A 19,019-nucleotide genomic window follows, 5' to 3' on the forward strand; every position below is an offset into this window, starting at 1 on the left:
TCCCAACACCAAAAAAAAAAAAAAAAAAAAAAAGCATAAATTCCATGACTACAGGACTTATTAATAGTGCTCACTGCTATAACTCCTGCATCTAGAACACTGTCCATCTCATTATAAGTAGATCTTCAACAAATGTTTTCTACATAAATATGTGAACATGTATGATATATATTCACACTATGAAGATGGAAATTGTACCTGGTTTTCCAATACATAATCTCTCATGGGATCTAAAAAGGATAAAAAGCTATTGCTAGTAATCAAACAAGATAAATCCTTCACAAGAAGAAAGGGAAGGAAAGAATTACTGTTTTAACTTGTTGCAAAAATAAAACACAGGTTAAATCAAATTTTAATTCACATAAATTTTTAATCAGTCAAGTTAATGAAAATATCAAAATTTCTGAGTTAGTGTATGGCAGCAGAAGTTTAACTTTTGTTGCAAATAATACAGTATTTGGTATTTCCATCATCAACAAGCTATGCTGCAGAAAGAGCAATTGCATTAAATCTTAATTCATCAGGGTCACGTTCCATAAACTTCTTGCAAACTTCTATGGCATCCTATGGGGAAAAAAAAAGTATAACTTTTCAGTTTTTAAATATATGTTTTACTTATGAATGATAAATAAGAATTTCACATTTTTCTGGTACTAATTTTATACTGCAGACTTATTTTTCCAAATGAAAAATACAAAACACCAAAAGATGGAACAGTTGATGGCCCAACTTGCTTAGTACAAAAGTGTAAGATATAGCAAGTATTCGTTCTTAAAATTTTTACCTTTTAACCTGAAAATTACATATCTCACTGATTCTAAGCAACTTGAGAAAAGAGTGAATATATATGATATATATTCATACTATGCAAATGGAAATTATGCCTGGTTTCCCAGTACATAATCTCTCCTGGGATCTAAAAAGGATAAAAAAAGCTATTGCTAGTAATCAAACAAAGGATAAAAAAAGCTATTGCTAGTAATCAAACAAGATAAGTCCTTCACAAGAAAGAAAGGGATTTAAAATCTTAGAGATTTAAAATCTCTAAAATTTGGATCATGATACAACTCATGGTATCTTGAGACTCAAATATAGGATATAGTGAGTGACTCTTTCAATACTATTCTTGTCTTTTTTAAATTTAACAATTGTTCACATAAAGAACACAAGCAACCTCCTTATCTGTTGTAGATTTTAAATACTAATTCAAATTTTTGTTTTTTAGATTTTCTGAAAAGAGCAAGGACAAAGAAACATCCAGATTCAGAGAAAATATTATACAAATAATCTTTAGAGATGTCTTAAAGATGACAGGAATATAATTTATACTCAAAATAGGCCAACATGTTTTATCATTACCTCTAATAAAGTTTCATCACTAGTTTTCCCATGGTTAATAGGAAATGGTTTCCGTCCATCTGTGGAAAATAGACAAAAAGTTGAATGCTTAGCTGTTTTTACAAGATAATGGACTTTACCTCACACTTTCCTTTTCCTGAGACAAGAAAAGTTAAAAGATACATCCTAAAACAAATATTTTAAATGTGTAACCATGAATATTTTTTAACATTAAAGGTTAACAGAATACTCATTCATTCATTTTGCAGTACTGGGTATGGAACCCAGGGCCTCACACAGGCTATGCAAGTATTCTACTAATGATTTAAATCCCTGGTCCTTTTTAAAGTTTTTTATTTTGAGGCAGGGTCTCACCAACTTGTTGGGGGTGGCCTCAAACTTTCAATCCTCCTGCCTTAGCTTCCTGAGTGGCTGGGTTTATAGGTAGGTACCACCATGCCTGACCAAGAATATTCTTAGCACCTTGTTTCCACATTTAAAAGCCTAAATTATTTTTATGAATATAATTTATTATAAATGAATATTGGTTTTAACTTCCTGAAAATTTATAAAATTAGTAATTTTTTGGAAGTTATGAACTCAGTTTTTATCCCCAGAAATATAAAAGATATGTATTTTTGCTTTAAAACTAAGTCAGAAGATCTTAAATAAGACTGTCAAGTTTTTTTCAATGAAGGGAGTTATACTGTCATAGCTTATGTATTTTTACTAACTATGTACCACAAATACAGTAATATAAAGCAACAATTTAAATACCTACAATTATTTTACTGACCACCAAAACAACTAACCAAATTGACAATCATCTTGAATAAGCTGGTATTTTTTTAATATTATGAAAAAAATAAAAAGTCCAGAATCATAAAAATTCTTGTTAACCCAAAGTTAAATGATACTACTTTTTATGCAAATGTATAATCTTAGATGTCTAATTTAATTGGTACTTAATCAAGTTCAATCCACAAAACACAGTACTTTCTTATAATACCATGGTTTCTAAACAATAAAAATTTCTGGATCAGGACTGGGATTGTGGCTTAGTGGTAGAAAGCTTGCCTAGCATGTGTGAGGCACTGGATTCGATCCTCAGCACCACATAAAAATAAATAAATAAAACAAAGGTATTGGGGCTGGGATTGTGGCTCAGTGGTAGAGCGTTCGCCTAGCATGGGCAGGACCCAGGTTCAATTCTCAGCACCACATAAAAAATAAAAAAATAAAAAGGCATTGTGTTGTGTCCATCTACACCTAAAAAATAAATATTAAAAAAAATAGTTTTAAAAAAACAAGGTATTGTATTCATGATTTACAACTAAATATATATGTGTATATTTTGAAAATTTTTGAATCAATATGCACAATGATAGACTTTGATTAACAGATACTACTATTAAAGAAAAACAAGAGTGAAAATGAACAGATATAAATTTCCATGTAAAGTGACATTAATTTAATCATATCATCAGAATACATGCTGTATATTTTTGAACTAAGACATGTAGTTTCAAAATACTAAATAAGTAATATCCTTACATTACAGTGCCTGGGACTTAATTCTTCTTCTTCTTCTTCTTCTTTTTTTCTTAAGTTTTTAAAATTGTAGTTGAACACAATACCTTATTTTATTTACTTTTATGTGGTACTTCACATGTGCTAGACCAGTGCTCTACCACTGAGCCACAACCCCAGCCCTTAATCCTTAAAGTCTGTAAAACCCAAAAGGAAATACTTTCCTCTAAGTAAATATTACGTATGAATGCTTAGTTATCCATATTTCTATAAAACATATTCTCTTTATTAATTGAATTATATATTTCTTAATAATACATCATAGAACAACTCCTTAAAATATCCTTTTCTAGCAAAAGCTTATTCCTCAGTAGCTCATTTATTCTAAAGTTATAAGACTCTATTACATTCTTGATGTGCTACCTTCATTTTATATTATTTTATCTTTTAATTTTTACATAAAAGCAAAAGTATAATAAACATTGTAAGCTACAGGTTTTCCCTCCTTTCTTTTTTTTCTTTTTGATACTGAGGACTAAACTCAGGGGTGTTTTACCACTGAGTTATATCCCCAGACCTTACTTGCAATTCTCCTGCCTCAGCCTCCTAAGTTGCTAGGATTACAAGTGTGAGCCAGTATGCCAGCTGGTTTCCCTTTCTTAACAAAATTTTTTATGTATGTATTTAATTATTTATTTTTCCTGGTTCTCATCACTCATTTCTTCATTCATTAGAACCTACTGAGTGATTTTCTTTCATATGCAGATGTTGTTTAATGTAGAATTACTTTCAAACATTATTATAGACTAAGATTATTAAATAATTGATCTTGAAATGTCAAAAGAATATAAACAAAATGAAAGCATATACTACTTTGTTATAATAACAGTTTAGACCAAAGATTAATTATGATTTTATTATATTTCTAGTCTTGAGGTTATGCTAACAATAACCAATGGTCCAAATCCAGCCCCTTAGCCTATTTTTATACCTTCCTTAAAAGTGGTTTTTACATGTTGAATAAGAAAAAAAAAACAGAAGAAGAAAGAGAAAGAGGAGAAGGAGAAAGTGGTAGAGGAGGAGGAGGAGGAAGAAGAAGAGGAGAAATGATAAAACAATAAACAAAACCTAAAACATTTGTTACCTAGTCCTTTAGAAAAAAATTTGCCAAAACATTAAAATGCAAAAACTGCCATTGTTTGGTTGGAACAATAGCAGTTTTTACATTTTAATGTTTTGGCAAATTTTTTCATAGACCTTGAAACTTCCATTTCCCAACTACTTTGGGTGTAATTTAAGCAAATGCCTATCCTAGAGAAGAACAAATGAGGTTAGAGACCATCAAACCATACAGAGCCTTTTAAGACCAGGAAAATCTGTATATCTTGTACATGGGTCCAGTAACCAAGACCCTGCAACTTTGGTCTAATTGGGTTGTTCCACTTATAGGCTGGATAGGAAAGAAGACAGCAGCCTAGTTCATTAGCAGTGGCTAACCAATTCATTCAGATCTTGTCTTTTGGATAATCTGATCACAAGACCCCAGAGATAGCTGCAGGCAGTAGAACTGTACAAAAGATCTTATAAACACCATAAAACAAATGAGAAAGCCTAGTATAAAATATCCTCAGATATCCAAGATATCCAAGGCTAATCTCAGATATCCAAGGACAGCCATCAATGATGGAGCTCATAAAACTATACAAAAAAATAAAAACTTTGAAAAATACTGCCTATGTGTTAAAATGGAATGTGATATTTTAAAACATAAAAGTTCAGAGAACAGCTAGGTGTGGTGGTGGATGCCTGTAATCCCAGGGACCCTGGAGGCTGAGGCAGGAGGATCACAAGTTTAGTAAGCCTCAGGAACTCTGCAAGACTCTCAGTAATTTAGTGAGCTCCTGTCTCAAAATAAAAACTAAAATTGATTGGGGATGTAGCTCAGTAGTAATAAAGGCTCCTGGGTTCAATCCCCAGTACCATAAATTCAGAGAACAGTGGGCTGAAAGTATAGCCCAGCAGTAGAGTGTATGCCTAGCATGCATGAGGCCCTGCACCAAAAATAGATAATAAATTAATTCATTTAAGTTTTTTAAAAAATCAGAAAACTAAAGAGTTCTTTAAAATTAGAAATGATAAAAGGATTTAGAAATTTGTAACAGATTGGAAGAAAAGTTCCAGAGACCAAAACAAGAGACTATGATATACAGGAAAGAAAAATTAAGGAATTCCAGAAAGACAGAATAATGGAAAAGAGAATCCAATGGAAAAAACAAATAATTCCCACATTGAAGCACAAGAGTTTCTAGATTGAAAAGATCCCCTGAAGCCCAAAATTATTGATATAAACAGACCCAAGCAAGACATATCATCAATAAAGAGAAATACCATGATGATAATGTATACAAGGCATAGAACAGAAAAGAGAGCACTGAGAGAGGTATCGCCAAGAAGGGAAAGTTAATAGAATGCCAGATGTTCCAATTCTAAGTATTGAGAAACTCAGACCAATGAAAAAGAGCCCAGGAGAAACTTAGCATTAAGTACATTAAAATAAATAAATAAAAATTAAAAAGCCAGGCATAGTGGCACCAATAATTCCAGCAACTTGGAAGGCTAAATCAGGAGGATCCCAAGTTTAAGGCCAGCCTGGTGAATTTAGTGAAACCATCTCTCAAAATAAAATATAAAAGGGGTTGGGATGTAGTTCAATAGTCGAGTAATACACACACACACACACACACACACACACACACACACACACACACAGCAAAATAAAACCATTATTAACTGGAGAAATAAAAAGGAAAAAAAGTATGTTTGGCTCAGCTAAGAATAATGTTTCTGTGGTAAAAATAAACAACAACCCTAAGTATCCTGGGAGAAGAGTAAAAAGAAAAGTAATGCATTTTTTTTTGTGTGTGTGTGTGTGTGTAATTGAGAAAGAGAAATTAACTAAAGAGGACAATAAAAGAAAGCTAAATCCTTATCTTCCATTTGGAGAATTCAAAAAATAAAAATTAGGCAACTTCTACCTCCAGCCATTATGGAACTATTGGTGTTAGATAGGGCTCCCACTGGAAATAACTAAAAGCCTAGGCAAAAAGTAAGCCTAGACTTATTTTTAGACAATGGGTAACAAGTTGCCCATAACTATAAGTACATCCTACAATAATACTAGCTTTCTTCTAGGAAACATTTACTGAACACCACTGCAGAAAAGAGACACTCAAACACAGCACAACTATTTCAATGACATAAAGAGAAAGAGAATGGATTTCAAGGAGGCTAAGGCAGCTGAAATTTGCAAATGACCAGAAAGCAAGCTCTGGAGAGCTCTTGATTTCTCTGGGCCAGGCCAGGATTGGTGAGGCAGATGACGGTGGTAAGCAGTGGGACTGGAACTAAGCTTGCGACTGGTGTGGCCAAGAAGTTGTTTACATTAAGGATGAATGGATAAACCAGAAAATACACAAGGGTCATGGGGACAAGATTTTTCAGCTTCAGAAAACAGTCACAAATGTGGAGAAGAACAAAAGAATAAATCTATGGCAATAGATTAGAATTGGAAGTGTTTTAGTGTTTTTTGTTTATTTTGTGATGTTGAGGACTCAAACCCTGGGCCTCATGCATGCTAGGCAAGCACTCCACCATTACTGAGCTACAAATTCAGCAAAGAATGAGAAGTATTAATATAAATGAATAATTGTTAATATGCAGAGGCTAGAAATACATGTAATTGTGTGCATGCATACCCACATTCACATATGCATGTGTTTATATATAGTACATAACCATATTTCTAGCTGTATTCTCTGGGAGAACTTAGAAGTATTGATACCTTAGTAGCAGTGAGCACATCCAGTATGCTAATCTTGGTTCTAATCACTATTTTACATTAAAAAGAACACAGGTTCCTTAGAGAAGAGGCTAAATATAGGACAAACAGAACAGAAAATAAGAGCCTGAAGCATTCTGTTTCAAATGAAAGAAACTACTCAAAGAGTAACAATGACATATCAACAAGATGCAAGACGCAGCTTCTCTTCAAAGGCCAAGTCTGGGATGAATTCAGCATCAAAATATGAAATGTAATATCTTCAAGCCCTTTTTTCTTGCTTTATTTTTTAATGTTTTATTGCTTTATGAAAATGTTTAACCCTAATAACCCTCTAGATGACCTAATACTATATAAAGAAGCAATTGCCCTTAAACTGCACTCTGGCCTACTTTTCTATTTTACAATTAAATATCTTTTCCACATTAAAATACACACACACACACACACACACACACACACACACACATATACACACACACACACACACGGAATGTAATGGGCTGTAACTTTTTAAGTAAAGTGTGAGTTCTGGGGCTGGGGATGTGGCTCAAGTGGTAATGTGCGCTCACCTGGCATACGCAGGGTGCTGGGTTCGATCCTCAGCACCACATAAAAATAAATAAATAAATAAATAAAAATAAATAAAGATGTTGTGTCCACCGAAAACTAAAAAATAAATATTAAAAAAATTCTCTCTTTCTAAAAAAAAAAAAAAAAAAAGTGAGTTCATTCTGATATAGATGAGTGAATGAATGAATGAGAAAAAATGATGTCAGAGAAATGTATTTTTTTTCTTTTTTTTTAATATTTATTTTTTACTTTTAGGTGGATATAATATCTTTACTTCATTTTTATGTGGTGCTGAGAATCGAACCCAGTGCCCCATGCATGCTAAGCAAGCGTGCTACCACTTGAGCCACGTCCCCAGCCCCTGGAGAAATGTATTTTAAAAATCACCTTAGGAAGGAAACAAGAATATAAAGAAAGAGCTTATAGAATGGGAGAAAATCCTGGCTAGCTACTATTTTGACAGAGGATTAATATGCAGAATACCAAAAAAACAAATAACCCAATTAAACAGACACTTTTCAAAAGAATATATACAAATGGCCAACAAATATACACCATTAGTAATTAGGGAAATGGAAATCAAAACTACCCTGAGATTTCATCTCACTCCAATCAAAATGGCCACCATAAAGAATACACACAATAGTGGAGAGGATGTGGAGAAAAGAAACTATTTTACACTACTCATAGGATTTTTATTTTTTTTTTTTTGAGAGAGAGAGAAAGAGAATTTTTTAATATTTATTTTTTTATTTTATGGAGGACACAACATCTTTGTATGTGGTGCTGAGGATTGAACCCGGGCTGCACGCATGCCAGGCAAGCGAGGTACCACTTGAGCCACATCCCCAGCCCATAGGATTATTAATTAGCATAACCCCATGGAAATTGGCATAGAAGTTCCTAAAAATATTAGCAATAAGTCAGATGTGGTGGCACACCTGTAATCCCAGAAGCTGAGGCAGAAGGAACACTAGTTCAAAGCCTCAGCAACTTGGTGAGGCCTAAGCAATTTAGCAAGACCCAGTCTCAAAATTTAAAAAGGGTGTGGCTGTGTTAAGCACCACTGGGTTCAATCCTCAGTACCAAAAAAAGAAAAAAGAATAGGATATGACCCTGCTGCTCACTCCTGTTTAATTCTTAGAGAATTAAAGTCATCATACTATAGCAAAACATGCATATCCATGTTTATAGCAGCATAATTCATAATAGCCAAACTACAGAACAAACCTAGGTGTTCATCAATGGTTGAATGAATAAAGAAAATGTGGTATTTACACATAATGGAGTTTTATTCAGCCATAAAAAGAATGAAATGAAATTATGTCATTTGCAGGAAAATGAATGTAACTTGGAGAACATTATGCTAAGCAAAATAAGCCAAACTCAGAAAGCCAAGAGTTATGTTTTCTCTCATATGTGGCAACTAAAGAGGAAAAAGGAAAAGAAAGGTGGGGATGGATCTCACTGAAGGGAGATCAGTAGAGTAGAAGAAAGAAACCAGGAATAGGGAAAAGACAGGAAAAGGGGAAATACTAGGAAATGAAATTGGCCAAATTGTATTGTTAAGATTGTGTGCATGGGGGCTGGGGATGTGGCTCAAGCGGTGGCGCGCTCGCCTGGCATGCGTGCGGCCCGGGTTCGATCCTCAGCACCACATACCAACAAAGATGTTGTGTCCGCCGAGAACTAAAAAATAAATATTACAATTAAAAAAAAAAAAAAGATTGTGTGCATGTACCAATATGTAACAACAAATCCCACCATTATTTACAACCCATATGTACCAATAAAAATATGGGCAAAACAAGAAAAACAAAAAGTGACAATACATACACAGCAAATGAGAGGTAAGAAAACTAAAGATCACAGTATGCAGAATTACTGAAAAGAACATCCCCTTTTTGTTTCTTTATTTGGATTTTTTTTAACTCAGAAGGTCCTACAAAGAAGCATAAGACTCATAATTATAAGATCATGTACACCAATCATGAAACATATATAAGGAGTTTCTTCCATCTGAATAACTCAGTTAAAATTATGAGTATTTCCTGGCATATGCCCTGAAATAGTCCAAATAACAGTAACATTAAAAGAAAAAAAAAAAAGTTCAGCCATAGGCCAAAACATCAAGTAACTAATTATGGTACTTTGACATAAATCCAAAGGAACCATTACCAGTAACCAGAGACTTGTAAAAATCTTTTTAAAAATCAGATAGCCTACCATAGGGACAGTATAATGGATTGAAAACTAGTAATATTTAGTATATAATAGTATATTTAGTATATAATACAAGTATATTTAGTATATAATACAAATACTAGTATATTTAGTATATAATACAAAACCTGGTCTTGAGGAATATTACACATCTTTCAAAAATAAAGGCAGTTCACCCAGATATTTTCAACAAGTAACTCAATAATTTAATAAGGATGATTTCCAGAAGTTTCCTGTAATGATTACTTTTCTGCTTTGCCAAAATGCAAAGACAGTATGTAAACTTTCTTGAATTATAAGATACTTGAACATCAAAACAATTATTTTTTCTTAAAAAATATTAAAAAGAAAACTGCCATTATGTAAACTCAATTTTATAGGGTAATCATTTAATTTAAGTAAACACAATATATATCAGCAGTCCTGTTTATCATAAATAGAAACTTTCCCATTTACCATTTTGATCCCCAAGATAAATTAAAATAGTTCTTACCTAATTCATAGAGGTGCCCATCTACATGAACTAATGCAATAAAATGAAGATCTACTTTTTCATCTATACTTGGTGCCTGGAATAGGAGGGAAAAATACGTATTATATACATTAGTAGTCAATCACTTCAAGGACATATATACATACACAAATAATACCAAGTGACTGAACATTTACCCAATATAACTCAAGGCTTAATCCTTGATATGATGGACAGAGTGACCATGTTTGTGACAATGTGTTCATCCATCAATAAGGAAAACACAAACTAAAAGCATATTTCTCTTAGTCTCAATTGATCTAAGTCTTGTTTACCTTAGAAGCCCTACTGTCAGCACAATGCCTGGTATATTGTATGTACACAATACATACTTGTTTGAGTAAAATGAATGCATGAATGAATTGTGTAATTTTTAAAATTTAAAAGCCTTGGGTTTTAATATTTCATAAACAACTAAAGCAACACAAGTTAAAATTTAAGACATCAAGAAAGCTAGTTGGGTTGTCATATTAAACAAATTAGAGTAAATAAATGAATGTTAAAAATAAAATAAGACATCTAATACAAAATAAAAAGACTAGGAAACAAAAACAAAAACAAAAGCTAGCTGGTTTCCTTAATGACTTGAATTTAATAATATCATTTTTTGAACAATGTAGAGTAAATAATCATAAAATAAGTATTTGAACTCATTCTAGATTAAAAAGCTTAAAAATGAATAAATGCAGGGAAATAGCCTTGAAGATTAAAAGGGGAGAAGAAAAGAGGATAAGAACAAATTAAGATACAATAAGGAGCTGGGGTTGTGGTTCAGTGGTAAAGTGCTTGCCTAGCAGATGTGAGGCCCTGCGTTCAATCCTCAGCACCAAATACAACTAAAAAATACATTAAGAAAAAAAAGATGCAATGAACTGGGCTAGGGTTGTAGCTCAGTGGTAGAGAAGTTGCCTCACATGTGTGAGGAACTGGGTTTGATCCTCAGCATCACATTAAGAAATCTAACAAATAAAGGTATTAAAAAAGGAATTATAAAATAAGAGAGAAATGAAATTTAAAGAAACGTACAATGAACTGTAGCTAGGACTTTTCTCTTGCTTTTTTTGACTCTTTTTTTTTTTTTTTTTGGTGCTAGTGATTGAACCCAGGGTCTTATGTTTGAGAAACAAGTACTCTACCAACTGGCTATACCCCAGCCCCATTTTTTGGAATCTTAACAATTTGAAATTTAAACTATACCTAGGTTTTTTTTTAATTTACCAAATTTAATTTGCATAAGTAATATTTACATATCTTAGACATTCAAATAACTAATGTAAAATTGATACACTGATTAACTAATACTTTCTATGATATGTACAACTAGTACTAATATATGTTAGCTATACATCAATTTGAAATGAAATACAATCACTGTTAAATACAGGTAGAACAAAAATTTTAGAGATAAAAGTTTTCAAAAGGCATAAATTTTATCTTATATCACCTTAAATGGTTTTAAATAACATAGTAGTATCTTGACTCAAAAAATACGCTTTTTTCATGCTCAATAATTATATATTTTCTATTAATTATAATGTGGAATTTTCTGATGCAGAAAAGGTAGAGATTAAATGTTACTATTTTATTCATTACTGTATTTTATTTTCTAAGATTTATAGAATGCTTCTAAAATATTTGCCAATACAGTGTCTCATCTAATCTCTCAGTGTTCTACTGAGATTATTTCTCTCAAATTATAAATGGAAGAAATTGGCAAATATGGCAAACTAGCTCCTCCTAAATTCATCAAGAACTAAAGAATTACACAGTAGAAATCAAAGTTTTTATCTAGTTTTACTATTGCACCAACATAAGACTCCTCTCTAGTGTGGTCGGGTATTGTGGTTGCTCCTCAAATGCCTGGGAAATGCAACGAAGTTTTGAGATAGTCCATTCTATAGTTAACACATTTTTATTAAGAGTTTTATTACAATGAGACTACAAAAGGTCTCCAGGTATTTTCAATCATCTTGGAAAAAGATCTAATCCTTCTTTAATACAATATGTGTAAAGTCAGTGATAGTGAGTTCCCTTACTTTCCTGGTTAGGGAATAAAAAAAAATTAGTAATCACTTAATCCAATATCTTCATTTCATTCATAAATACAGGAAAATCCAATTTTTCAAGCCCAAACCTAGGCAATCTACAAATTACAAATTCATTTCTGTAAGAAAAATGCTAAAAAGAATTCCTTATTTAACTAGAAAAAAAATCTTCTTTTATTCATTTTAAGATAATTTTACAATGATAGTATAAAGGTTTTAAAATCTTTTAAACTATTGTGTTTTCATAAATTATCTTAACATCTTAAGAATTATTATTACATAGCTTTTGTTTTTCATGTTTTGCCAGTAAATACAACCATGCTAGTGGTAAAGACAGTATACTTGGAGTCAGAGAACTAAATACGTGCCCAAATCCAGGAGCCTTGCTTGGGTTTCTATCCATTTAGAGGTTTAAGAAAGATATAACTGTTAAGTGTGTAATCTGTTAAGTGTGTTATAAATCTTATATAATATTACAATATTAATACAAACATTTTCACAAATATGAGTAGTTATCAAAGTAGTGACTCAAAATTTTGTGACATTGTTCCTTTTCTCCAAAATGAATACTAAAAATATAAAACTCTACAGTGGGTATGAAAAGCCTTCAAACTATTATAAAAGATTAGTAAAGCTCAAAATGTTTAAGCCTCTACAAAATCTAAATCTTCATTTTAAGACTTTTCCTTTAATCAACTTCAATTAATCTAAATTTGCAATTATTCAACTGCTTAAAAATTATTCCACTAAAACCAAGAATAAAAGAAAATCCCAACAAGTCTTCTGTTGAAAAAAAAAAGACCAACATATAACTATACAAAAATCATAAAACAGTGGCTAAAGATTGGATCATTTGCCTATATTTATATAACTTTAAGTTTTTATTTATATAACTTTAAGTTTCCTAGTTTAGAATATAATACTTGTCTTGGTTAAAAAGTGATATAACAAATCAATTAGAAATCAAACACTAAGTATAAATTTCACATTATAAAAATGCAGTTTAAATTTAATGGTATTTAATATATACCAAGCACTGTTCTAAGTGCTTTTATGTTTTATTGACCAATGAATCATCATACAAACCCAATAAGGTAGGTAATATGATTTTATCCATCTTACTCTCAAAAAAACTAAGAGAAGCATTAAGTAAGTGTTCTAGGTTACATTGCTAGTAAATGATGGGATTTAGGATAAAATCCAGGCAATGTGACTTCAAAATCTATGTTCTTAGCCACTATGCTATGAAAATACTTATAAAGCTATAAAGAAATAAAATTAATATGTGCAAAGATGAACATTACATAAAACCATAAAACTGGAAATACCAAATTTTATCACGTGCTCATTTACATTTAGAATGGTTTTAGTACAAAAGAAATTATTCCTATGTAGAATTAAATCAATTGTGCCCCAGTCAGAATTTACAAAATTATGATTTTATTCTATTTATCAAGTTCACCTTGTAATCTCACTGTGTTAAACAACATATAGCATAATACGAAGCAACAAATATCAAATGGATGAATGAATAAAAATGACAAATGAGTACGGTAACCCAATGAATGTAATGAAATAGAGACACCGTTTGTTGATACTCATCACAAATGGAAGGCTATTTGATGATTTTGCTGATAATTGGTGAAAGCAAATGTTTAAGGAAAAGTGTCAAGACTCCACTTTGCAGTTTGAGTACAGCTCTAGAAGGGTAAATAGGGGGAAGAAAGAATCTTTGACGTCATATTTTAATTGTTTTAAGAGCTAAAATACATGCATAAGCTTATACTAGCTTCAAAAGTCATGATGATTTATAGAAATGTCAAGTTTCTTATAAATGTATAGCACACATCAAAGATTTCAGATACTTCATTTTTAGATAGACTCTGCCAAACCACAGTTATTGTCTTTAAAAGTATAGAACATCAGAAAGACAAGAACTGTACTTGCTTAATTCTGCAGTTTATTTCCATTGTCAGAATTATCAGAATTCCATTGTCAATCTCAATATTTAAGATAATTAGGAAGATTACAAGAACAAATGTACTTTTTAATAGTTTGCTAATCTTTTTAGCCTATAAAAGTGAAACCATAAAATTTGCAGGAGGCCTACATTGATACACAGGAGAAAAATCTTCACCTCCTACTTGGAAAAGATCTTCAGAAATTAAATAGGCAGGGAAGATCAGATCAAGATTAAACCAGTACCTGAGCCACCTCAGGGAATAAAACAGCTTAGATGAAATACCCTACACCATGAAGAATTTAGATTAAGGATAGAGTAAGTAAAGTGACCCCAGAGCATGGCAAGAGACTAATGCTGTACTCAGAAACATGAAAAATAAATAAATAAAGCAATAGATGGCAAAGAACTCAGAAGGAACACAGCATTTGTTGACCCAAGTCAACTAAATGAAACCAGAAAGCTGAAGGGTAAGAAAACACACATTCACTTTAACAACTGAGAGGAACTTAAACATTATCACAAATGTCGATCAGAACTCATCAACAGGCAGGAGCCCTTATTTTTGCAGGGTATGGAGTGGAAAGATGAATGTTCACCAAGGCAGTGGTGAAAGTCAAGCTAGACTGCAAAGCACAGAGTTATGCTTGCAATCTTACTTGGGGGGAAAAAGCTAATGGTTGAGTGAACCAAGAGAAAAGCCCTTTGAAGACTGAAGACGTTTAAGGGGGGAAAATAAAAGGACTGCCCTTGCCACTGGAAGAAGAGATGGAAGATTGACTACACTTACAACAGAATGGAGACCCAAAGATGGTAGGCGTAAGAAGGGTCGCCAGCGACGAAGACGGAGAGATGGACTGGTAGCCTTTGCAGGGCCTACATGGTTACGTTTGACCCAGGGCAGGGATGCATGGTGACACAATGATGAGGACTTCGTTCTGCAGTGGCTAGAATGAGGCTGTGATGAGGATGGCGAGGAGGACTACATAATTAAAAAAGAGAATATTTTACTCAGACCACGTTACTGGGTGATCATTTTTTTCTTAAAAGCAACGTATGGTCATACTTGTATTCATATGATCTAGTAACAATCATATAGTAAAGGATCACATATGAATATTGTTTAAAAATGGGTAAAGTGGAAATATATAATCAAGTATCAGGTTATATGCCATAGTTTCTTATATGTACATTTTAAATACTGGCATATCCTCATCTGCTATACAGCACAGATTCATGGAACTGAGTTATTTTAAAGCCACTAAAATGGAATCATTATATTAGATCGTTTTTAAAACTGTAACACACATACACGCACACACAAACACAAACACATAACACATACAAAACATAAAAAGAATAATGGGTAGAAGAAAACTATATGTCAATAGGCATTGGTAAAATTCCTTAGAGGGTAGAAACCAAGGTGGCGGGGGGACTTTAAAATCTAAATAAGAATGAAATAAACTTCTCTAAATATGATGACCTGAACTAACCTCTTATTTAGGCTGACAAGCTACCATGGAAATTATCATGGCCTATTAATCATCTTTTAGTAAACAATACTATCAGTTAAAATATGTATCACTTATTTTATGCCAGGCACCGTTTTAAGCACTTTACACACATCAATTCATTTATTCTCCAATGGCCTGTGACATAGATATGACTATTCCCATTTTACAAATGAGAAATCAGTGTACAAGTAGTCTAAGTGACCCAACCAAGGTCACACTGCTGCAAGTAGTAGGGCTGGGACTAAATCCCAGGATATCAGGTTCTAGATTCAATGATCTTACTCAGTATGACGTACAGACTCTGATCAAGAGAAAGATTTTTAATGCTAATTTATGAGATTAGAGTCTACTGAGCAGAAGAGTGATTCTAATAAAATTAGATGTATGGGGAATAACCTTTTCAAACACTACTTCTACCAAAGCCAAATCTGGCCTGATAGTTTTCCACAAAATGTACATGGATACAAAAACTAATAATAGTGGTAATCCAGATGATCTTACAAATGTCACCTTGAATCAATAACACCACTATATTAAATTAAAAATGATTTAAAGCAATATGATGAAATTATAATCAGTAAAATCATAGTGAGAATAAAAAAGAATAGTCATAAGGCTTTGATAATAAATTTCACTAACCATGGTGTAGTCTGAGTTTGCTCTGAATGACTCTAAAACCTTTTTTAATCTTTTTTTTTTTTTTAGTTGAAGATGGACACATCTTTATTTTTAACGTGATGCTGAGGATTGAACCCAGTGCCTCACACTTGCAAGGCAAATGCTTGACCACTGAACTACAGCTCCAGCCCTCTGCAACTCTTTTTAAGTTGGTACTTTTGATCTACATAAACAATACATTAACCTAAAATAAAACTATCATTTTGATGGGGGTTTTAAAAAGTTTGTGAACAGCTGCTCATAAGAATCAATTAGAAACACATAAATGATCCTATACATGGTTCTATGTTGAAGTAAAGGTACATATAACAAAATGTCTACTCTCACAGACATAGTCTAAGCAGAAATTTGTTATATTCAATCTACATTTAAATAGGAGGAAAAGGGAAAGGGAAGTTAATAAAAGGAAAAAAGAAATGGAGTAGAGAGAGACAGGAAGGTAGAGTTGATGATGAAGAACAGAAAAAAAAAATCTTTCTAAGAATCTGAGGAAGACACATTATTAAAAGAGAATTATAAACTGAAAGAATGTGAATGGCACAGGTAAAATTGGAAAGGTAGCTCTGGCCAAGAATTTAATGTGAGAAAAGGAATGAAAAGAGAAATAGCAGAACATGTTCAGAAGACTAGATTGTCAGGTCTGGATTTCATTTTACTCTTTCAGGCTAGCAAATTGGCTATTACTTTTTCATAGGTGTTAGCAGGACATGAGACTCCTGGATCAGAGAAAAAAAACTTTATAATTCATAGTACAAGGTACATGATCATAAATATGCCTGTGTCAATTCACATGAGCACAATGCAGAGGGCCCAGAGGGATGGCTGCACATGCAGCAGGCTACATGACAGGAGAGGAACATGGAGCTGGGGAAACCCACTGTCATACAGTAAGCAGTAAGCAAACCCACATTTGTCCTGGAAGCGAAGACATCGTCTCTCATAGTTTAATTTGTTTACTACCAACACACTTGTGAAACGTGGTATTTCCAACTTCAAGCAGTGAGGCCTCCTTCTTCTGCCATTTTTTAAGAAAAAGTTTAAAACTTTAAAAAAATAATTTCATACAAAGAGTTACAAAAACAAAATAGTACAGGAAATACTCAGATATGACTTTTTACCACCATGTGCTTTATTACCTACACTTATACTCTCCTCCTCTCTACATAATTTTCCCCTTGAAGCTCAAATTCCTTATATAAAATTTCCACAAAACCTATGCATATCCTCCCATATACTTTAAAACACCTCTAGATTACCTATTATAATACCTAATAAAATGTATATCTAAAGTTTTAAACATATTTTAAGGAATAATAACAAGAAAAATCTTCACACATTCAATGTGTTCAATATTTCAAATAATATTTTCAATACAGGGTTGATTAAATCTACAAATGCAAAATGTATATGGAGGGACAACAAAACTTCAGTATTCCCTATGTCTAAAGAATTCTCTTAGAGTAACTGGAGTGAAGTTATCACTCCAAAGTTTTAATATTGATATAATACTTTCATCTGAGATTCCATTCATATTTTAATTTTGTCAATTAACCTAGCCATGTCCTTTATAGTACTCCTCCACCATACCCTCCACCCCTTTCCCAAGGTCTAATATATAAGCAGATAGAGAATTTACTTGTCATGTTCATTTATATCCTTTAGCCTGGAACATTTCTAACAGCTTTCTTTGTATTTTATGAACTTTTAAATATCCTTCTTTATTTTTTAAAATAAAAATGAAGAGTAAAAAGTCATACTCTGTGACTTTATTTCCATTTCTTGTTCTATTGTATTAGCTAGGACTTCTAGTACCACAATGAATTTCATTGATTTCTTTTATCTTTATTTCTTCTTTCTGCTTTCTTTGGGTTTAATTTGTTCTTTTTTTGCTACTGTAAGGTAAAACTTCAAGTCACTGACTTGAAGTCATTTTTCTTTTCCAAGGATGTAATGATATAGCTTCTCTCTAACCTGTTTTTTCTTTTCTACTATAAGCATTTCTTGCTATGGATTTCTGTCTAATTTGTACTTTAGCCATATCCTAGAAATTCTGACATTTTAAAAATTGTCATTCAATTCAAATTGTTTCCCAATTTCCTTTATGAGTTCCTTTTTGATCTATGAGTTATTCAGAAGAATTTAAATTTTTATATATTTGGAGACTTTCAATTATTTTGGGCATTTCTTTTTTATTCATTTCTTAATCCCATCATTATTAAACAACAACAACAAAAATTCTTTGTACAATTTAAAATTTTTTTGTGATTTATTTCTTGAAACAGAATATGGTCTATTCTGGAGAATATCCCATGTACATAAAAAAAAAATACATTCAGCTGTTGCTGTTTATGTATTCCATAAATATTCAAAGGGTTAAGTTGCCAAGCTACATGACAATGTTGTTCAGGACATCTATGCCCTTACTAGTTTTCTTTGTCTATTGTTCATGAGATGAGTACTGAAATATTCAACTATAAATGGGGATAAATACTATTTCTCCCTTCATTTTTATCAGTTATTTGCCTCATATATGTAGAGATTCTGATTTTAAGCTGCATATACCTACTATGTTATGTGAATATCATGTTTTCTTGGTGAGGTAACATCTTTATCCTTATGTCTTTCTTTATCACTGGTAGTATTCCATGTTCTGAAGTCTACATCACCTAATGTTAATGTGGCCACTCCATTGATTAATATTTGTAATACACATCTTTTCCCGTTCTTTTAACTATTATTATCTTTCTATGCCTTTTATTTAAAGTGACTTTCTAGGGCTACAGAT

General features: G+C 32.2%; 1 protein-coding gene across 2 annotated transcripts in view; it reads right to left on the minus strand.

Moving 5' to 3' along the window:
• Positions 1 to 350: 350 nt before the first annotated feature.
• Uchl3 (ubiquitin C-terminal hydrolase L3) overlaps positions 351 to 19,019 on the minus strand; it is a 56,863-nt gene continuing 38,194 nt past the window's right edge. Inside the window, exons 6-9 of one of the 2 annotated variants that reach the window (XM_078015784.1) lie at positions 14,830 to 15,021; positions 9,996 to 10,071; positions 1,360 to 1,418; positions 351 to 564 (exon numbers count right to left, since the gene is read on the minus strand). In XM_078015784.1, coding sequence (XP_077871910.1) covers positions 481 to 564; positions 1,360 to 1,418; positions 9,996 to 10,071; positions 14,830 to 15,021 — 411 coding nt within the window. In that variant the 3' untranslated portion in view covers positions 351 to 480. The remainder of the gene's footprint in view (positions 565 to 1,359; positions 1,419 to 9,995; positions 10,072 to 14,829; positions 15,022 to 19,019) is intronic. The other variant, XM_005324803.4, reaches the window with a different exon arrangement.

This window comes from Ictidomys tridecemlineatus, chromosome 6, assembly GCF_052094955.1.
Source record: "Ictidomys tridecemlineatus isolate mIctTri1 chromosome 6, mIctTri1.hap1, whole genome shotgun sequence".
NCBI lineage: Eukaryota > Metazoa > Chordata > Mammalia > Rodentia > Sciuridae > Ictidomys > Ictidomys tridecemlineatus.